The sequence below is a fragment of the Aethalodelphis obliquidens genome, unplaced genomic scaffold, assembly GCF_003676395.1.
Source record: "Aethalodelphis obliquidens isolate GAN/ISIS:26980383/991018 unplaced genomic scaffold, ASM367639v1 scaffold9, whole genome shotgun sequence".
Lineage (NCBI taxonomy): Eukaryota > Metazoa > Chordata > Mammalia > Artiodactyla > Delphinidae > Aethalodelphis > Aethalodelphis obliquidens.
In genome coordinates, this window is record NW_020837953.1 from 14,110,386 (window position 1) to 14,133,139 (window position 22,754).

The window sequence follows — 22,754 nt, forward strand, 5'->3', positions numbered from 1 at the left end:
TTTCAACTTTAGATCATGCACATTCTTTTCGAAGACACATCTTTGTGATGCTGACTTTTTGGTGGGCAGTTGCTGTGATAAAAATAAGTACCACGTGAAAATTAATGTGGAAAATAAAATGAGTATGGAAGCGTCTAACCTGATTCCAAGGTATGAGAAACTGGGCAGTGCCAACAGGCATTTACATCCAATTAGAAGTGATTGTGGTTACATAAGAATGAAATAAAGTTGCTACTTCTTCTCTTAATGTATATGTACTGTTTCTTCAAACAGCTACTAAGTTGTTAGAAAATACTTACTAAGTATTGTTTGGATCCAGTTACTCAACAAATACAACTGTTAGATACTTATTTTGGACTAAGGTGTTTGTGAAAAAAATACTGACACACTAAGGGGACCATGAACTGAGAATGTTTGGGAATCTCTGTATTAAGCTAAGATCTTAAGGATAAGTAGGCACCTCAAACACCATGCAGTAGAATGAACAGGAGCAAAAGACAGGGTCCCCATCCTTGAAGACATTACAATCTAGTTGGGGAGGCAAATCTAAAAGATAAACAGTTTTGTTTTGTTTTGTTTTGGCCACGTTGCACGGCTTGAGGGATCTCAGTTCCCTGACCAGGGATTGAACCCAGGCCATGGCAGTGAAAGCCCAGAATCCTAACCACTAGGCCACCAGGGAACTCCTGATAAACAATTTTAAAACAATTTAATGTTAAACTTTAATATTTGCAAAAATCTTTCATATCTTTTCTCATGAAATTCTATTAAGTATGTGTCTTATCTCTAATCTAAATTGAGACCCTCTAGAAGGCAGTATCCCCCAACACAGAGCAAATAGTTTGCATTTAGGAAGTGTTTTCTGGGTCAATCTCACTTGCGTCCGTTTACTCTCCTTAGCCTTTTCTCAGAATTGAAACCTCCAACTACCCTATGCAAGGGTAACTCTGCTTTAAGTGTTCTCCACTCCCCCACATCTCCTGGCTGCTTCTTTCCTACTGTCCTCCTAAATTCAGCTCATACATATCACTGCCCCCGAGGAAGCCTTCCCTGACCCACTGAGCTGTAACTTAAATGTCCCTTATCTAAATGGTCTGTGTGTATATTTCTGTCATAGGACTTATCACTCTGTCCTGTCACAGTCACTGTTTAACTTCTATATCTCACAGCTCACTGTAAACTTTTGACAGTAGGGTCTGTGTCTTATTCACCTTAGCAACTATCACAGTGCCTAGCTCTCAAAGAATGTTTTCTGAATAAATGACAAGTAAAGGGAAATTTTTTTTTAAGTCTAATTATGCCTTTCACCGTTATGGACTTCTTGGAAAAAATGAGTAATTTACTCAGAAAAACTTTGAAGAGGAGATTAACAGATTTGAAAAAATTAAAATGATTGATAATCATTCAGTGCTAGTAAAAAAAAAAGCATACAACTGATGACAGAAATGTAAGTATAATGTTTTTGAAAAGTAATCAAACAATCATCAATTAAAATTAAAAATGCACTTATCTTCTGACTTAGCAATCCCACTTTTAGGAATTTTGCTTACAAAAATAAAAGCATCCATATGCAATATTATATTTACAAGGAAATTTATTGAAGCACTGTTTGCAATAGCAGAATAATTTCCTGAAAACTACCCTGAGTGTCCATCAATGGGGGGAATGGTACAACTATGCTATGGTAACATTCATATTATGGACTATTCTGCAGCTACTAATAAAAATAAGTTAAGTCTATGTGTAGAGGCCTGAGAGGGCCATGATACATTCAGTAAAAAAAAACCAGAATAGTCCCATTTGGAGGTTAAAAAGGTAACTATATGCACTTTTATTTGTAAAAATATTGAGAAAGAGTTAATACCAGACAGTTAATACTGGTGACCTCAGGGTTAGAGGTCACCAGCAAATATGTATTACTACTGTAACTTAAAATGGAAAGAAAAAAATGAAGTTTTCAAAAGTAAGAATAGTAAATAATCTGAACATATTCTCCCCTCCTCCAAATTCTTAACAACAACAACAAAAATCCCACATTACCATTACCTTAATGAAAGGGTGGTGCTTCAGGAGAGCCGAGGATTCTGTGGACTCTCTTTTACAGATAATTTAAACTTTCCTTTAAAAAAAACAAAAAAGCCCAAAAAACCTCTCTCTTACTCCAGCCCATCCCACCAAAAGGAGAAAGGCCTGTTCTGAAGCAAGCTTAATGTCCAGTGGATCTTCCTATCTCGTTTCTTTAATGAGTGGTAGTCTGCTTTAGGGATTTGTAACCAGGAGCTTAAAAGTTTTAGAATGCTCATCAGATTTTTACAACTATACCATTTATTCACTGAGAGTAAACTGAAGTGTTACATGAGAAATCAGAGTAAGACACAGGTTTCATTCAAATACTTCTGGTCCTGAAGGGAGTACTAACTGCTCCTTGGGCGCCCCCTGGAGACCGAATTTTAAATTTTTTTACATCTTTAGGACAAACTGGTGTGCTATATATTCATTCAAAGAATACTTATTAAGCACCTATATGTCAGGCACAATGTTCAACACTAGAGACAAAAAGATAAATAAAATCAAATTTCTGTTTTCTACATACTTAAAGTCAGTATCACCCAAAACTTTCTAAGCATAGCAGGTAGGGTACAATGTCTAAGTTACCCATACAGGTCCTGGAGGAAGTTAAAACACAAGATGATAAAAATGCTTCTGGGGTGCTACCGAAAGCAATTTGGCATGGATATAAACTTTAGCATAACTGTTCATTTAAGGAGAATGTTCACCATCTTTAAAAGAGAGTAGGTTTAAATATCCCAGCTAACACATGCAAAACTGTGGTTGTTATTTTCAGACAAGTTTAGGTTATGGCACTATAATTTTTCTTGGGCCAAAACAATACAAATAAAGCTTAATTAAAAAAATTCAAAAATGACACAGTATCTTCCATCATGATTTTTTAGTCACAAGTTATTCCACAATAATAACTCCACTCTGAGCACTTGACTCCTGATTGCACTGCTTTAGAAAATGGCTAATTTTCAAAAACAAATTTGAGTGTGAGAAGACAGACTTAAAAATTAGTTAGAAAATAAAACAAAACTGAAAAAGATCAATTCAACTAAATGGGCAAAATTCAATCTCAAAGCCTCCCTCAAACCTTTCCTTTCCAGTTCACAACACTTTCAGAAGATGCTGCATCAGATTTGCCTTTTCTTCCTCAAGGTCTGGGAGAGCAAGTAGTACAGGTAGAATTCACAGCTAGGAAAAAAAAAAAACAACAAGCAACAGCTTCCCTGTGGTGACACCCTCAACCATAACTGCAATGTCCCAGGATATTAGAGGGCCAGATATTCTCAGGTTCTGTAGCAAGGGTCCAAAGATGTACTTCTGGTGGCCTGAGTTGGAAATTAATGTAATCTTCCCAAAGAAACAATTCTGTTTCAGCCACATTTCAGGTACCCTGTTAGCTAAATTAGTAATGGCATGATAGTTGGGGAATTTAACCTTGATTTATATAACTTTTCCCCTACAGAAAAAAATTAGCTCCAAAAATTACAATCGTTTGGGATTCAGCTTACATTTGCCTGTATAATAAAACACTGAGTAAAAATGCAAGAGACTCACAAAAGAAACAAACCAAAAAATCCTCTGACTTAACTGACCATAGACATTCCATTGTTTAATCCACTAGAAGACAGCAACTGCTGAATTATAAGCTATTTGGAATTGTAAGAAAACAGTTGAATTTAAGCTCATATAAGTGTTGAAATCTTAAAAGAATAAGATAATACATTATAGAACATATCTCATCATGGAAACCTTATAATTCTTAATTAACAGGTTTAAAATATTATCCACCATTATCAAACAGAGTAAAGAATAAATACTAATTACAGAATGTGGAGATTATTTTTAACCCATTGGAGTAATATGGGTATTATCAGTTTGGGTGTGAACACTTAAAAGTCACATTATGATTCAAAAACAAAATATTTAAATACATTCCAATACATCAGTCATAAACCAATTTTTTTTTTTTTTTTTTTTTGCGGTACGCGGGCCTCTCACTGTTGCGGCCTCTCCCATTGCGGAGCACAGGCTCCGGACGCGCAGGCCCAGCAGCCATGCTCACGGGCCCAGCCGCTCTGCGGCATGTGGGATCCTCCCGGACCGGGGCACGAACCCGTGTCCCCTGCATCGGCAGGCGGACCGCCAACCACTGCGCCACCAGGGAAGCCCCATAAACCAATTTTTAAAAAGTAAAACTACAGTGCACTTCAAAGTAAAAACAACCAACCTCATAAATTAAGAACAGGAACTCTAAAACAGAGGAAAAAATTATTTGCATCTATGCATGTCAGATATTTTACCTCATTTCATATTCATAAATACCATACCAGACAGGTGTTATTTCTTCCTTCTTACAGAGGAACCCAAGGTAAAACAACAACTTCTCTGGGACTAAAGAGATAGTAAATGGAACAGTTAGGGTTTGAACCCATATCTGTTTGACTCTAGTAAAGTCTTTTCCCCCTCAGAATGGGAGAAAATATTAGTGACCGACAACAGATTCATCTCCAAAATATACAAACAGCTCCTGCAGCTCAATATTAAAAAAACAAACAACCCAATCAAAAAATGGGCGGATGATCTAAATAGACATTTCTCCGAAGAAGACATACAGATGGCTAAAAAGCATCATTACATCATTGCTAATTATTAGAAAAATGCAAAATAAAACTACAGTGAGGTATCACCTCACACACATCAGAATGGCCATCATCAAAAAATCCACAAACAGGGCTTCCCTGGTGGCGCAGTGGTTGAGTGTCCGCCTGCCACGGGTTCGTGCCCCGGTCTGGGAAGATCCCACATGCCGCGGAGCAGCTGGGCCCGTGAGCCGTGGCCGCTGAGCCTGCGCGTCCAGAGCCCGTGCTCTGCAACGGGAGAGGCCACAACAGTGAGAGGCCGGCGTACCACAAAAAAAAAAATCCACAAACAATAAAGGCTGGAGAAGGTATGGAGAAAAAGGAACCCTCCCACACTGTTGGTGGGAATGTAAATTGGTATAGCAACTATGGAGAACAGTATGAAGGTTCCTTAAAAAACTAAAAACAGAGCTACCATGTGATCTAGCAATCCCACTCCTGGGCATGTATCTAGCGATAACCATGATTCAAAAAGATACATGCACCCCAATGTTCATTGCAGTGCTATTTACAATAGCCAGGACATGGAAGCAACCTAAATGTCCTTTACAGAGGAATGGATAAAGATGATGTGGTTTATATATACAACGGAATATTACTCAGCCATAACAAAGAACGAAATAATGCCATTTGTAGCAACATGGATGGACCTAGAGATTGTCATCATGAGTAAAGAAAGTCAGACAGAGAAAGACAAGTATCATATATCTCTTACATGTGGAATCTATAAAATGGTACAAATGGACTTATCTGTAAAACAGAAACAGAGTCACAGATGTAGAAAACAAGCTTATGGTTACGGGGCGGGGGGGGAAGGGAGGGGGAGGGATAAATTGGGATATTGGGATTGACATTTACACACTACTGTGTATAGAACAGATAACTAATAGGGACCTACTGTATAGTACAAGGAACTTTACTCAATACTGTGATGGCCTATATGGGAAAAGAGTCTAAAATAGAGTGGATATATGTATATGTATAACTTATTCACTTTGCTGTACACCTGAAACTGATACAACATTGTAAATCAACTATACTTCAATAAAAATAAAAAACAAATAAAAATAAAGTCTTTTCTCCTTCCCCTACTATGCTATTTACATGTAAGAGGTTTCATATATACAACAAAAACCTGAAACCATCCAATTGTCATGTCTTTTAAAAAGTGAAAAGAACGAACAAAAATAAGGAGAAAAATATTTATGTATCTTTTGGTTGAATTAGCTCCACTTATAGTCTTACAAATGATCAACAATTATAAATACAGCTGTAAAACACATAATGAAGATTTTACCATCCGACTTTTTCTGGATGCTCTTTAGAGAATAAAATATAGGCCAGGAGTGGGTTGTATGAACCTGTGAGAGGAGTAAAATCCCAAAGCTAATAAAAGCCATATCCTGGAAAAGAGGAGGAAACTATTTTAGAAGTTCTGGGTCAAAACTTTTGCTGGTCGCCGAGTTTCACAATTCTTTGGATTCTTTGGTGTTTTACAGCACTACTGGTCTGCTCTTCTGTTTCTAGATATCTTCTGTTTTCCTTCTCTCCCAAACATTCCCCAGATTCTCCAATAAGCCTTTCACCCACACTGCAGCTAACCACGTATCTGTTCGAAAATTGTTAACGGAATTGAAGCATTAACCTTACCTCGCTTTGGGGAAAAAAAAAAATAACACCATTTTAGACTTGAGAGGCATTTCATACTGAGTTTAAATCTGTGTGCACAGCCTCTACTGTTCTAGTGGGGGCAACCGAGACTCGGAGAGAGGAAGTGACTTGGCCATCGACTCAGTGTAAGTTGGCAGCCGGGCCAGAGGTTGAAGTTTGATCTCATACTCCACGGCTTTTTCCAACCACAACAACCCGGGCTGAGCCTCAGGGCTGGTACTGACTTGGACGGGTTCAGAACACCTAAGGTAACGCCCTGTCGCCCGGGTCTCCTTTCTAGGATAAAGACCAATTAGTAGACGGTTCAGAGTTTAGAGGGCCTGCAGGAATGGGCGTGGTGGAAAAACCGGTCTCCCCTCCAGGCAGCGGTGGGCTCACCCAGCCTCTAACCCAAATCGACGCTGCTGCCGCCTCCGGCCGCCCCACAACCAGCGACACACTGACCTCTGCGCGCTGGGGGCCCCGGAAGCGGACCCTCCCGGGATCCCTCTCCCAGCCCACTCTCGAGACGAACTTGGTCCCCAAAATGTAAGGAAAGAGGGGCGCAGGAACAAAGCAATCCCAAGCGGTCCCCCTCCTTTCTGGGTCCCCCCGAGGCGGGCGGACGTGGACTACCAGTTCCGACATGCCGCGCGCCGGCGGACCCCCGAACCACCGCCACGCCGACGGTGCGCCGGTCGTCGGGACCCGTAGTCCGCGGCTCCGGGGCGGTGGGGGGTGGGTGGGGTGGGGCGCGTGGGGGAGGCGCGGACAGACGCGCGCTGCGGGACTGGCCGGCCCGGCGTCCGGTCAAGCACAGGGAGCCGCCGGCTGCCCGGGCCTCACCTCGACGATGCGGGCGCACTGGGTCCCCTTGCCGGCGCCGGGACCGCCGAGGACGAACACGACCTGCGGCCTCATGAGGCGGTGCGGGCAGAGGAAAAGCGGCCGGCCGGTCAGCAGCGGGAAGCTAAGGCCTAGGACGTACAGCAGCCGGCGGCCGCAGCGGCGAAGCATGCACTGTGGCTCGGTAGGACGCTGATGCAGCTGACAGCGGCCGGGCAGGCGTTGGAGCGGGAGCGGGGCACAGAAAAGGGGGCGGGCCGAGCCGGCGCCAGCCGCGGTCCAGCCGCCGTGGCTGCCGAGGCGTCCGCGCCGCGGCCGGAAGGGGCGGGCTTCCGCTGCTCTCTCGTTAGCCGCGCCCCTACGTCCCCCACGCGGGGCCGCGCTCGCGTCCTCCCCGCCCCTCTGCTGGCTCTTTGATTCTTTCGGTCCGCGGGTCTTCTACCCTGAGCCTCCTGGTGTCGGGCCTGTGCTGGCGTAAGGGATGTGACCCACGGGAGAGCAAAGCCCATTGTCGCTGCTCGCAAGTTTAAATTCCAGGGGCCAGGCAGCCGACCTGAACAAGTCAACACACGAATAAATAAATGCAAATAGCAATATCGACTTTGAAGGAACCAAAAGGAGGAATAACAAGAGATGAATGTAACTTGGGTAAGGTAGTCAGACCTCTGAAGAGGTGACATAGAAGCCAAGGCATAAGGATAGCAAAGAGCAAAACTAGGCAAAGACTGGGATAGAGTGTCCCACAAAGAGAGAAAAGGCGAGTGCAAAAAACCTAAAACTTTCAACTGTTAGAGCAATGGAAAGGCCCGTGAGATCAGAGTTGTGTGAAACGAAGGAGGGAATGAAAGGTGGGAGAGTTTGGCCGACGGCAGATCAGTCAGGCCCTTTGGTTAAGGAAAGCAGTTTGGATTATATTCTAATTGCAACGGGAAGCCCTTTTAACTATAACTCCATTTCCCTGCCCCTTGCATTAGGGAAAAACCTTGAGAACAAAAGGAGTCCAAGGAATGAGTCTTAGTGAACAGACCTTTAAAAGTTGGAGAGAGAAGGAGGAACCTGAGAAGGCAGAGCTAGAAAGGTTAAGAGGAAAACCAGGAGAATGTGGTGTTCCAGCAAAGAGAGTGTTTGGGGTGGGATTGTGGTGGTGTAGTAGTGAACACTTAAAAACAAATGAGTACAGATAAATTGGATTTGGCATCAGGGAAACTTATGAACTCTACAGTTCTGCCCAAAGCAAATCATACACTATATCTAATTTGAATCCCAATTGAAAAAGGACTGGATAGGAGATGAGTAAATGAAAACAATACTGAGAATAAGGGTCAAGGCAAAGTTCATTTAGGATGGGAGATAGGGGCCATGCTGTCTAATATGGTAGCCCCCATTTAAAAATGCAAAAAACATTGTTAGTTTGTAAGTCTATACCAAAACAGGTGCCCACAGGCTATAGTTGCTGCCCCCTGGCCCAGCAGAATGCCTGGTGTTAGAAGTCCAATCCAAGCTTAGAGGAACGCTCCAAATCCTCCACCTACCAGGGAGGAGGACCTAGGACATGTCAGCTGAAAGTAAGAATGACTGATCATGTTATAAAGAGGTAGTAGGAGTACAAAAAAAAGGCCATATTGAAGCAAATGTGCCTCTTTTCCATTGTGCATGTTCTCTTAAGTGACTTTTCTGTATCTTATGGCATAATTGCCAGATTTGAAAGATGTTAAGGGGATGGGGGTCTGTGGAAAAGGGCCTAGGAAGCTATTCTTTGGCTTTTAGTGAAAGCCTTGTGCCCTTTTCACATGCGTTAGGAGAGAAACAAAAAGATAGTCTTTCTGGCTCCCATGATAGAATCCACCAGTACTAATGATTCCACATATGAGTCTGGGTTCAAAACTTCATTGTATACTTAGAGCAATATGTAGTGCCTTTTCTCTCTTTGACTCCCTGGAGAACTTGACTACAGTAGGCTAAGTTCTTAGTATCCTCCACCTTGCCCATCTCCTGCCAACCATGCTAGGCAACTGAGGAAAATACTAAAGAAGAAAGATATAAAAAAAAGTGAAACCTAGATACCCACATCCGCCAAGGTTTTCCAGGAAGTTATTTCCAGGAAGAACAAGAGTAGGCCAAAAGGACAGTTTATTATTTGTTGGCTCTTTGGGCCTATTCTGGTTATCTGTTCTTACGTAGCAAACCTTAGTGGTTTGAACAAGAAATGCTTGGCGTGGGAACACCACCCCCAGCCCAAACGTCACACACATTTGGTGACCAGAAGTGTTCGGTTTGAGTAGTGCTGTGGGTAGAGAGAGGAGACACATGGGAGTGTCTTTCCAAGACACCTGTTTACCACACCAGGCAGTCCCATGGAGCCAAGCCAAGGAGGCTAGGATCCGTAAACGACACGGTGCTACTCTGATGCTCAAACATTTAACCCCTCTGCTTGTCTAGAGTGAAAGGTCTAACTCTTAGCGCCTTGGTCCTCATTTGTCCCCAAAGAATTCATTTTGCCTTAGCCTTATATCAGTGCTTCTACTCCTTGGAGGTGGCAGAGAAGCAATGAGTTCCACCTAGATGCAAACAATCAGACCCTCAATAAGAAAATGTCTCAATAAGAATATGTTGAGTAAATGGCTGTCACCTGTAAATGGTAGAGGGCCATTTCCTACCTAAATCCATAGATTGAATCCATAGATTACATAAATTTGATTGATATCTATTGAATATCCACTATGTGCCAAGGATTTCACTTATATTCCTTAGTTTTTGGATGATATTCAAACTTTTAAATAATCAGTACAATCAGAATATTTATAGAGATTTCTGTGCCGGGGATTTGCTGTGCCAGGCATCAGTCCTCTAATTGTGGGGTCTTAAGGAGGTCCTAGGTGTCCCAGGAGAGGGGAAGAGGGCATTCAAAGTTCTCAGGAGAGAAGCTATATCTAACTCATATGGAAATAATTCACTTTTAACCACCAACACAATTTCACCAGTTGTCTGTTGGCTACACATCAAGCCTGGCCTTATAAAATGCTCGTAATGCTATGAAGTTAGTACTGTCATTTTGCAGATTGAAAAAGAGAACCAGGGAGTGGAAGTACTTTGTTCAAGGCCACAGAGGCAGTAGATAGCAAAGTCAAACTCAAACTTAGCGTGTATAGCTTCAAAATATGCGTTCTTTCTATACATTACTGACCCTTTATGAGATAAAAAGTTCCATACTCACAAAATCCCTTCAAAGTAAGTTCTGTTACAGATGAGAAGACTGATCTCAGAAAGATGTATAACAAGAGCTATCCTCAAAACCCACTCCTACCCATATGAGTTTATTTATCAAGTACGTTAGGTCTTTGGGGCATATATTCAGTGTATGCATACTGTTCCCAGAGTATAGCTATGTTCCTAGTGAACTCTTGAGGGTCTTGAGAAGTAGGGCCTTGTCACCATTTATGTCCTGTTTATCATAATTGTCCTTTAGATATCTGTTCCCATACTTTCATTTTCCCACTCTTGACCACACCTGTTTGCTGGTATGTGCTGTTCATTTTTCAGGATTCAGCTCAGATTTTACTTCTTCCGGGAAGCTCTCTCTAAATTCCCAAGACTGGGTTAGGTGCCCCTCTTTTGTTTCTACACCCACTACCACCACCACCACACTTACTCCGTTCCTTGTTTACTTCTGGCCTAACACTGTGGCGTATTGTGTATCTCCATACTAGATTTAGAGCTCCTTGAAGGAAGAGACTATGTCTGATTACTCTTTGTACAACATAACAATGTCTTACTGTTACAACGTGATTTGCTCTCTTAAGGGAACTCCAAGGTTCTTGGAAGATTCAGAATATATAACTTGGTTGCTGCCACTCAAGTTCTATCTACAATGGTCTTTGGCAACTACTTCCTTGTAATTCCAGAAATACCTTTCTTGAGTGTACCTAGGAACTGGTTTCTAGGATCAGTCTGGGTGATGGAGCAAAGATAGGGCATGTGGGTGGCACAGGTGGGTGGGTGGCAGGCCATATGCTTTGCATTCAGGACTTCACAGCCATCTGTTATATTGTGATCTATTTCCTGGAGGGATGCTTAGCCCATTACACAGCCTGATGCTTAACGGAGGTTCTAAAATGAAGATTCACGTTATTCAGATTTGCACGGTTATTGCTGTAATGCTTTATCAAAGGAGCTTTTATCAAAGATTCTGAGAGCATTGGTTAAAAGAAACATGGTCTTTTAAAAGCTGATGTGCCAAATCTGGCAACAGACAATATGCCTACCCTCCTGGGAGTGACTGTCGGCTAAGCTCAGTCCATACTGCAGAATGGCAGCCTGACCAGTGAAGGGAGATTGTCTTTGGCAGGTCTTACAGTGTTTTTGCCTGTTAACTTTGCAAGCCTAGGTAGTTTGGTTATGCCTACAGTGTCTTTGTCTGCAAAATCAGGATGATGGTAAAAAAAATCAGTGTGGCCAATACTTACAGAGAATTTACCGATGTGTGTTATTTGCTCATTCTAGTCTTTATTCCAAACAATCCAAGCTCTAAAAAATAAGTAAAATAAGTCACATGACTTGACACATAAATTATTATTATTACCTCTCCCAAGAGGTTTGAGTCTCAAGGAATTGTGCATAAATTAACAGATTAACAGTCCCCCTTAAAAATATGATGTTGCTTAAAAGCAAAGCTGTAGTTGTTTTGAAAAAGCAGCAGTCCAGCTTAGCTCAGAAGTGTAAATACAGAAAGGGAAAGTTGGGTGTTTGGAGAAATTTAGTAAATAAGGGCAGAACCGGTAACTGATTCCAACTTCCCTGTTCCTGGTGAAAACAATAGCTCTTTAATTCCCACGACTAGCCTATTAGCAGGCACATCAGGGTTTATAACACTGAACATTTACCAGGTCTTATCATAAAGAGCATGTCACGTGGTCAGGGACTGAAAGGGAATAAGGAAAAATGAAAACAATTGATATGTTAGAATGTAGAATTTTGGATTAATTTTTCTCTTTACATTTTTTTCTTTGTAGCATTGTTTGTGCGACAAATTCATACATTTTTTTAAAAGTATGACATACTGAGAGGCCCGCGTACCGCAAAACAAAAACAAAAACAAAGTATGACATACTGGAAATGGTTCTCTGTGAAGCAAATTAAAGTGCTTAGAAATTTGAAAAATAATACCGGTAGCTTTTCTCTGTAGGGGCCAATAGCCATAGCAATTCCATGGTGTCCTGAAATAACATAAATATATATAAGCAAGGATCAAAGAATAGCACAGTATATATTCAGTCTATTTAAACTGGCCTGTAATCTAACAATAATTCATATTTGCTTTGGATAATTACCTCTTATTACCCCCCCATAAAATTGTGCCTTCCTTGTTCTTTGCTTGTCATGTCCTTCCAATTCCCCATGCCATCTAGCACAAAGCTTAATGTGTAGTAGATCCTTGGTAGAAAATTTGTAGATTTTATTTCACTAAGCTTATTCTCTAATTTAACAAATCAATTCCCTTAATCTCTATGTACATACAGCAATGTGTTGCTCATTTATTAACACTGGCAGTTGTCAGTATACCTGGACTAATAATATATGGGCAGCCTTTTAATTAACTTTCACACTTATTATGAATTAACTCTTTTATGATAATATACAATATACAAATGAGGAAAATCAATCTTAGAGAGTTTAAATGGCAGAATTGGGGCCAGATGCCCAAAGCCAGTGCTTGTTACATCATACCATATTTCAAAAAAAAATTTTCAATACCTAAGGAATAAGCCCTTTGGACTCCTCCACGTTGTCCTAAATATGAGGCTGAGTCATTCCAATCCAAAAATGAAGTCAGTAATTACTTTTCATTCAATTCAAAAAATATCTACTCTATCCATAGCATTTAACGTATATCCTGCTTAGAAGTCCAGTGGTAATAAAATGTTTAATTGAAGTCTTTTTGAGTTATTATTAAGCAAAAAAGAAGGCATTTATCTTATTTTATTGCTGTTGTTCAAAAAATTAGCATATACTTCAACTCTCCTTTTGCCCCCTCCTTTCTTTTTTTTTAAACAGAGTTTATTTTTAAGAACAGTTTTACACTAACAGGAAAATTGAGAATATAGTAGAGTCTCCTCATACCACCCCCCCACCGCCACCCAGTTTCCCCTATTATTAACATCTTATATTTAGTATGGTACATTGTTACAATTAACTGTCCAATATTGGTCACTATTATTAAGATCCATAGTTTATTTACATTTTCTTAGTTTTTAACCCAGTCTTATTTTTCTGTTCCATGATAGCCCATTACATTTAGTTATCTCTTTAGGCTCCTCTTAGCTAGTTTCTCAGACTCTCCTTGTTTTGATAACCTTTACAGTTTTGAGAAGTACAGTTCAGATACTTAATAGGTTTCCCCACTGTTGGAATTTGTCTGATGTTTTTCTCAGGATAAGTCTGGATTTATAGATTATTGGAAGGAAGACCACAGAGGTAAAGTGCCATTTTCATCACAGCATATCAAGTATACATACTATTGGCCTTGATCACCTGGCTGAAATACTGATGGTCAGGTTTCTCCACTGTAACTCTTTTCCCCACTCCTTTACATACTGTACACCTTGGAAAGCTGTCAATATGCCCAGCCTACACCTAAGGAGTAGAGAGTTGTGTGTTATGCTTGCCCCTTCCCTTTTGTCTAATTCATATCGTCTTACATTTCTCTTTCAGATATTTTAAAGTAGTTCTTTTTTTTTTTTAATTAATTAATTAATTTATTTATTTATTTTTGGCTGTGTTGGGTCTTCGTTTCTGTGCCAGGGCTTTCTCTAGTTGTGGCAAGCGGAGGCCACTATTCATCTCGGTGCACGGGCCTCTCACTATTGTGGCCTCTCTTGTTGCGGAGCACAGGCTCCAGAGGTGCAGGCTCAGTAGTTGTGGCTCACGGGCCTAGTTGCTCCGTGGCATGTGGGATCTTCCCAGACCAGAGCTCGAACCCGTGTCCCCTGCATTGGCAGGCGGACTCTCAACCACTGCGCCACCAGGGAAGCCCTAAAGTAGTTCTTAAAAGAAAACATAAATCATGAGGGGCCCACACAAAGTTTTTTTCTTTTACATCCTAAATTCACTCTGTAATCAAATTCTGTTGAGTTTACCTTCAAAATATACACAGAATCCAGCAACCTCTCACCACCTCCATTGCGGTTCAAGCCATCAATCTCTCCCTTACATTATTGCAGCAACCTTCTAACTGGTCTCCTTGCTTCTGCCTTTGCTCCCTACAGTTTATTCTCTATGTGGCAACCATAGTAATGCTTTTAAAACCTAAAATCAGATCTTGTCATTCTCCTATTTAAAATCTTCCATTGGCTTCCTGTCTAACTGAAGAGTGCAGGTAAGTCCTTATAATGCCTTATTTGATCTACCAACACCTCCTCCCTCTTCAGCTGCTGATATTCTTCTAACCCACTTTGCTCAGCACATACTGGCCTCCTGCTCTTCCTTGAAGATGCCAGGAAACTCTCACCCCAGGGCCTTTGCACTTAATGTAAAGCATGGCAGCCATCTAAGTGTGCCACCTGTATCTCTCTCTAGAAAGAATTTGACAATTAGCTGCGCAGAGTACACTTAGCTGACAGCCTCTTGTTATGGTCTTCTGGATCTGCCTTAATTTTGTGCTTGCTCTTTTTGGGAAGCTCCAGGCAATGACTGAGCACAGCAAGGGTTCTAGTCATTTCTGCCTAATGTGGGACTCCTCCAATGGGCAATATTTGCTCCAGAGTTCCCCACTGGGTCAGCCAACTTTGTCAGACGTGCATCACTGGCTAAGGCTCTTCCTGTTCTCACACCAGAGCTGAAGAACTCACCAGCATTTCTCTTAAAATGTGTGCCCTAGATTCTAGGAATTTTTCCAGGAAAGCAGAGAATGATGCTCTATGGAGCATGTATTTCTTGGCTCGTTTGATACATTTTTCAGGATGGTGTTTTCACTCTGTCAAAAGGGTGGATGCATATTCAGAACAAGACAGGCTACAAATGCAGCGCAGACTTCAACACACTCCCACATTGCTCAAGAAACTAACAAAAGTCTAGAGAAACGTGACATTTGACATTTCGAATCTGGACTCTGCAATAACTAGCTGTGTGATCCCTTGTTGAATAGGGATAGTAATACCTACGTTGACTGTTAGGACAGTCAAATACGATAATGGAGAAGGCTCAATTACCAACGATACTGTGGAGATAACTATAAATCATCACACTAATACTAATACCATATGCTATATATATAATACCAATACTATATATAATACCAATACCATACATCATACATAATACCAGTTTTCGTTGTGGAGATAAGTATAAATGGCTTATAAATTTGTCACGTTCTTTTCTGCTCAAACAGGAAGGAACTAAAATTTTTTTATGTTATTGAGAGGAAAGGACGATTCTTAGGAAAGAAACTGGAAGAAATCTAACTTCCCCTCTCTTTTTGTCCAATCAAGGGATTTGGTACGCTTCTAGTCGCCGAGCGAGGACCAGGGCAACGAGCACTTCCGGTTTCCTCTGCCATCCTCTCATCCGCCAGGCTGGGCTTTTCACTGCGCGTGCGCAAATCCCGCCCCACCCCGGAACTTAACCGTTGACGAAGTTGAAGTGTTTAAATCCTCCGGAATCTAATCCTGGATGGCGGGTGGCGCCCTCCTTTCTCCACGGAAGCTTGGGATTGGTCGGTATGGGACCAGTGCGGGGCGCTGATTGGCTGGAGCGCCAGGGTGTCGCGGCGACCGTGAGTGACGCCTTCGGCACCGCCCTTGCTCCCTGACGGGTTGGGCTTCTGACCAGTCAACAGGCGCGGCGCGGACTTCGGTTTCGCGAGTTTCTGTTTGCCGCCCTGGTTCCCGCGACCTCAACGTCCCGGAGGCGGGGCGGAGTCGGCGGAGGCGCTCCTTGGGGCCGACCTCTGTTCCGGCCCAACAAACAAACCTCGACTCGGCGGAGGTTGAGGTGAGTGGGGATATGTGCTTCGGTTCCCCTGAGGAGCGGCAGCAGGACGGGAGGAAGGAGGGTGGGCAACACTCAGGGCCCAGTGGTGGGTTCAGGCCTCCAGGAGCCTGGACTAATGAAATGAAGGGAAGCTAGTAGGAGAAACAAATTAAGCGGACCATGAATTCCTTGGGAATCGTTTGTACGTAGGTGTGTGAACGTGGTTTGGAATCGATAACGTGCCGTTTAAAGTTTTTACTGTGAAAATTTCTTGACTAAAGCCCTGTGTGCTCGGACAGCTACATAGTAGGGAATCAGTTAACGTTTGAAGTTCGTGGTCTACTGGAAGTAATGTATAAACAACAAAGCGTGAAAATGCTGTGTATGTGAACACAGGCGGTAGTAACACCACCATGGTGCCTAGGAAATGGTTTCACAGAGGAGTTGACATTCGGATTGGATTGTGAAGGATGCTGGGGGTTTACCAGAGCTTTCCAAGTAAAGGGGACAGCCTGCATGCAGAGACACTCGGGAACTGCAAGTAGTTCACTTTGATTGTGTTGTTGGAGGAGTGAATAGGGGTTAAGTTTGGAATAATAGGATGGGGCCAGATTTTGAAGGTCCTTTATTCTGTACATAAAGAAGAGCCATCAACTCTTCAAGCAGAATAACTTGATCAGATTTATATAGAAATAACCCTTCTAGCAGCACTGTGGGGACATTTCAGTAAATCTGGTGAGAGCTGATGAAGTCAGGAACTCAGGTAGCAGAGATGGAAAGACAGAATTTACATCGGGGAAGAGGGAGGAAGGAAGAGGTAAGGATGACTTGATGCTTTCTGTTATCCAGGGAGAATATGTTTTGCTAGGTATATGTGTTATGTTTCACTAGCTTTAATTGCTTGTGTGTTACTGTCAGAATAAACTGTCTCGTGTGTTTTTTTTATAATGAGAAGTAGGTCAACATTATCTTTTTACCCTAATGCATAAAGGAAGAGCAGACAAATATGGAGTTTTAAGACTCTTTTGTTTAATGAAGAAAAACGGCACTTTATTACTTCCTAGAGTTACGACTATCAATCTGAATATTGTTACCCATGACAACCAAGTAGCATAGAAGGACTTTAGAGTTTAAAACATGCATTGCCTGGAAGCTGTGTGACGTCCAGATGCCTCTAAGAGGGACTTTTTATCAACCTTACAAGGGCACTTTCAATAGGATTTTGTTCTTGTAAATATTTCCAACTTCTGACTTTAACTAAAAAATTCTTCTAAATGACTTCTGCACCAGCATGAATAACTCTCTCCTTCCTTATCTTGCTTTAAACAATTCATTTTTGCTAGAATTGAAGTAGAAGGTACAGGGCCTAAAGATTAACTCTAAGATTTAATAAAAAGACATAGCAAATAATGAACTGTAAAGAAAGGACTTTGAGGTTTGTATTTTGCTTAGATAATATCTAGATTTAGATATCCAGTGGGCAATTAGAAATATGGGCTTGAAACTCAAAAGAGAGGCAGAAGCCGAAAGTTTGGTATATACAGATAGGTGTGGAAACAATTGAGAGTGGATGAGATTACCCAGAGAAGGTATGTGGAGCCAAAGAAACACCACTGACTTGGCACTGATACAAGTTAGTTTGTGGATATGCAGCATTTGCCTCCCATTTCCACAAGATTGAAGATTCATTGTCTTTATTATAGACCTAATAAACATCTGGCCCAAATTGTTCCTATTTGCTTCTTTGTGGTTTTCTGAATATTATGAGGCTTTTGGTCAAAATCTCATGCCCAAACTACGACTGCCCTACCTAGCTCACTAAATTCATACAAGGATCTTGGGGCAGAATCTGTACTTTCTTTAATGAATAGATATATTGGTGGGTTTTGCTGCCTAGAATAAATATTAACATTAATTATAGTGAATACTGTAAAGTATGAAAATGATCAGAATCCACAGGCACTTTATCTTATTAATTATGGTTGAAGACACTTCACTTAAGTAACCTAACTTTGTCTGTTATTTTCTTAATATGTGGTTAAATCGTGTTTCCTTTTGTTTTTCGTTTTTGTCACTCATTAGTAATATTCTTTTTACTTCTTTAGGATCCTGAGCATGTGAAATTGAGTAAATCATTCACCAACTATCATGGAGCCTACGTATCCTCTCACAGGGACCCAGATGAATACCAGGTATAGAAATATTTTTACAAAATGTTTTCTTTCACAGCTGCTCATATAACTTGGGTTGGAATAGAAGGGAAAAAATAATCTTTAGAACCAGGAAAATCTGGGTCCATATCCCAGCTCTACCTCTTATTAGGTGGATGACCGTGTTCAAGTTATTTAACTTCTCTAAGCCTCAGTTTCCTCATCTGTAAATTGGGGACAGTAATCTCTAACAGAAGATAATTGTGAAGGGTTAAATAAGATTACTAAACTAAAGGATCTGGGACATAGTAGGCACTCAGTAAATATTAGTCTTATTTCCTCCTTCCCTTATTTTAGTTTCACAGAGGGTCTTTTTATTCATGAAATAGTACCTGAACTTTTGAGGCTAAAGATCACATACATATTTATTTACATCCTAGACAAATGGGAAAGTGGTTGAGTTCCTTCTTCTAAACCCTAATTCCTTGATGGGAAAAATTTCACATTGGATGTATCAAGTTTCCTACATGTCCCTAAGCCTTTGCCCACTCAAGTGGTATAGGAAGGAGGAGCTTGCCAGCTGTCTCCTGATTTTCTCAGTTTGTCATTACTGTGAGGACCAGGCAAATTGGCTTGTGTTATTTGGCTCTTTGGATCATTTATTGTTCTTTTCTCCCCCAGAGAAGAACAATTAATGCTGACGTGTGAATTTTTTTCTTCTAAACTAGAATTGCATCCATGAGTTACCTTTATTTTCTGTATTATTTTTCTTTGTGCCAGATGTTCTTGATGAAGACAATGGGAAGCATGACCCAAAGAGGCTATCATATTCCTTTTACTTAATTTTGGCCCTTCTGTTCTGTCCTGTTGCTACCTCTTATTCTTTGAAAATTTGTCAACCTCTGTTCTTCTCTTTAATTTTATTATTGGGTCAAATCCATTCCTTACATTCTAGAGAAGTTAATATACTCGTGTGATTTAAACTGATTATTCCTGGTATATTCAACTCTAGTTTTTTAATTCATTTATTGAACTCTGGTTTTCAGTAATCTGTGGGCTTTAGGGCAGCAGTTTTGAATTATTTTTGGTTACAGACCCCTTTGAATATCTGATAGCCATGAATCTCATTCCCTATAAGGAAAAATACTTTTATACATACATGCAACATTTTGCACCCAATTTCAGGGCATTTGTGTCTCTCTTGCCTCTGAAGTCTACCTGTATACCTTAGATTAAGAAAAAAGACTAATAATGGCATTTATTGAAATCTTGCTCTTGTGCTAAGCACTTTGCATACATTATTTTTATTTAATCCTCACAACAAACCCATGAGGAGTAGGTACTATTATTATCCCCCTCTTTTTTTTTTTAAATGAGGAAACTAGCATAGAGAGATGAACTAAGCAAAGTTATATAGTTGGTAAATGGTATAGCCAATATTTAAACCTGAAATGATTTCTATTCTGTACTGCAAGGAAGTAAACCTGAAGTAGTGTAGGTTGGGCTTTAAAGGTACAATGGACTACTTAGAGCAGAAAGAAATAGCTAACATTGAGCACTTAAAATAAGCCAGGAATTTTTCTAAGCATTTTACATTAATTGACTCATATTCAGTATAACTCTACCAGGAGATACTGATGTTATTCTTTTTAACAGCTGAGGAAACTGAGGCACGGAGACATTAAATAACTTGATCAAGGTCACACAGCCAGCAAATTTTGAAGCCAGGTTTCAGACCTAAGCAGCTGATTTCCAGGCTTTGCTTTTAACCCTTATATCATACTGCCTCTCACCAATTGGTAAATAATAAATATATTAGATATAGAGGTATAGATAACTTGACAATTGGTCACTTACTACCTTTGTGACCTTGAACAAATTTCTTAATTTCAGACTGTGCCCTCATTTCAAAAAAGGGAGATTAAAAATCCTTATAGATATTATGAGCTCAAATCAGACAAAGATTTGAAAGCAAATAGCTAAGAATGTGGTGGATAAAGCACTACATCATTCAGTTTCTACTAGTATAAGCTTTGAAATCAGCCACACTTAGATTCAAATTCCAGCTCTGCTACTTAGTTGCTGTATCAAGTTATAAAAGCTACAGTTTGTTATCTATAAAGTGAACAATAAAGTGTTTCTGGAACAGTTTTAGTGAGAAATATTGTATATGTAAAGTGGCCAGTAGGATGCCTGGTACATAGTAGGTGATCAGTAAATGGGCTAATATATGTATATTTTTTACTGCAATTGACTTCTTTTTTTAAAAAAAAAAAATTTTATTTATTTATTTGGCTGTGCTGGGTCTTAGTTGCGGCACGCGGGATCCTCCGCTGCAGTGCATGGGCTTCTCTCTAGTTGTGGCCTGAGTGCTCATTAGTTGAGGGCATGGGAGCTTAGTTGCCCCGAGGCATGGGGGATCTTAGTTCCCCAACCCAGAGATCGAACCTGCATCCCCTGCATCAGAAGGTGGATTCTTAACCACTGGACCATTAGGAAAGGCCCTGGGGCTAATATTTTAGTTGAGAAGTTTTATCAGATGAAACATGAAAGTAAGATCTAGAACAAGATATTCTTAGTGCATGATATGATAAATATTTTTTCAGTTCAACTATTTCATAATCTACTACCATGCAAATGCACTTTTGTAGGTAGCTCACTGTCAGAGATTTCTTGCTTTAATTACATGTGATTAAAAACTCTGTGGTGATATCCTATATGATTTAACATTGAAATCTTGCTTTACATTGCTTGCGTGATCTTTGTGGAGATTTATTAATGATGTCCTTTTGATGCTTCACTAATTAAATTTATGTGTGGGACTTCCCTGTCCATCCAGTGGTTGAGACTCCACGCTTACACTGCAGGGGGCACAGGTTCGATCCCTGGTGCCTGATGCCACGTGGCACTGCCAAAAAAACCCCCAAAAAACACAGAACAATAACAAAAAACTCATGTGATAGGGCCCAAGATACCAAATTTGAAAACCCTGAAAAGTTTTTGTGCTTTTCATGATTTTTTAAGTGTTATCTAGAAATCAGTTCAGAAGGATGGATATTAATTTTAAATTTAAATGTAAATACATGGTTTATATTCATTTTTCAGTTACTTAAAGAAGATTATATAGAATTGATATTCCCAGTTCTTTTTAAAAAGACTCACGTGTATATAAATATATATATGGATAGGATAAAAAGGACAGAAAGTCATACCTAAATTTTGAGTGCTTATTCTCTTGATAGCAGAGTTACAAGTGATTTTTCTTTCCTTTTTACTTTTTAAAAATATTTTTCAATTCTAAAATTACAAAAGTAATCTGAAAACCCTATCATTTACAGTTAAACTGTTTCTTGTAAAATTTCTACTGTTTTTCATTGTGCTTTGATTTAAAAAAAATTTTTTTTTAAGGTTTTCTTCAAGCAGGATGGTGCCTTTCTATTTTCCTCCATCAAAATGTGCACTTTGGAACCCAATGCCAATTGGAGATTATATCTACTTACGTCTCAATTACCACAGGTATAAAACGTTTCTCTTTCCAAATCAAACCAGGTTAAACAGGAGTCAAAAGAATATGTAAGGCAATGATTACAGTGACCCAATTTTTTTTTTTAAACTTTTCTATTCAGGAGCTCCCCTCATACAAAGTATTCTTTCTGCTGCTTCTTAAATCTGTTCCTTGTGCTTTTAAGAAGTAATCTTAATTTCACAGTTAAAATATTCTGCAAATCTAAAGTTCTAAGTATTATAGGAAATCAAAAGAGACAAAATATAATAAAAACTGAGTTTTTCGTCATGTTTCCACATGGTGTCTTTGAAGAACACTGAGAAGATTGATTTTGAGTTGAATAGACCATATTAGAAGGAACATAAAATATTTTGGTTATGGCCAGGATTGTGAAAGAAAGACATAGAAGCTTAGTCTTCAAGTAATAGAAAATAGAGATCCACTGAGATTTTATATTTAAGAAAGTTACTTGCTAAAAGCAGAGTTCTAAGAAGGATGGATCATAGTGGGGAGACCCTAGAGTCAGCCTAATGCAAGATGGTTGTCTGTAATCCAAGGAACGTAGATTTATTCTGTAGTGGTTTAAGGTGGTGTAACTGGAGTCAGACTTCCTGGAGGGTCAAATCCTGATTTTACCCTTTCTTATTTAAGTGACCTCAGTAAAGTAGCCAAGGATCAGTTTCCTTATTTATAAAATGGGGATATGACACTTGTTTCATAGTACTTTTGTAAGGATTAAATGAGACAGGCTGTAAAGCAGCAGTTGGCACAGTACCTGGACATAGGAGGTAGTCAATAAATGCTAGCTCTTATAAGGGTTTAGAGCAGTGTAGCAGTGTTGAGACCAAGAGGAAAGAATGAAACAAGGTGTTTTGAAGAAATGTATAGCATTTGATGATCAACTGAATAGAGGAACTAAAGGAAAATTACAAGTCA

At 40.2% G+C, this 22,754-nt stretch overlaps 2 protein-coding genes across 7 annotated transcripts in view; one reads left to right on the forward strand and one right to left on the reverse strand.

The window, feature by feature from the left end:
- CMPK1 (cytidine/uridine monophosphate kinase 1) overlaps positions 1–7,515 on the reverse strand; it is a 33,455-nt gene extending 25,940 nt beyond the window's left edge. The window contains exon 1 of the mRNA XM_027108615.1: positions 7,200–7,515. Within this exon, the coding sequence (XP_026964416.1) occupies positions 7,200–7,370 (171 nt within the window). The 5' untranslated portion in view covers positions 7,371–7,515. The remainder of the gene's footprint in view (positions 1–7,199) is intronic.
- Positions 6,126–22,754, forward strand: part of STIL (STIL centriolar assembly protein) — a 64,070-nt gene continuing 47,441 nt past the window's right edge. Inside the window, exons 1-4 of one of the 6 annotated variants that reach the window (XM_027108610.1) lie at positions 6,126–6,622; positions 15,683–16,184; positions 18,269–18,355; positions 21,722–21,829. In XM_027108610.1, the coding sequence (XP_026964411.1) occupies positions 18,312–18,355; positions 21,722–21,829 (152 nt within the window). In that variant the 5' untranslated portion in view covers positions 6,126–6,622; positions 15,683–16,184; positions 18,269–18,311. Of the gene's footprint in view, positions 6,623–6,698; positions 6,903–15,682; positions 16,185–18,268; positions 18,356–21,721; positions 21,830–22,754 lie in introns of those variants that run through there. The other 5 variants (XM_027108614.1, XM_027108612.1, XM_027108609.1 and 2 more) reach the window with 5 other exon arrangements.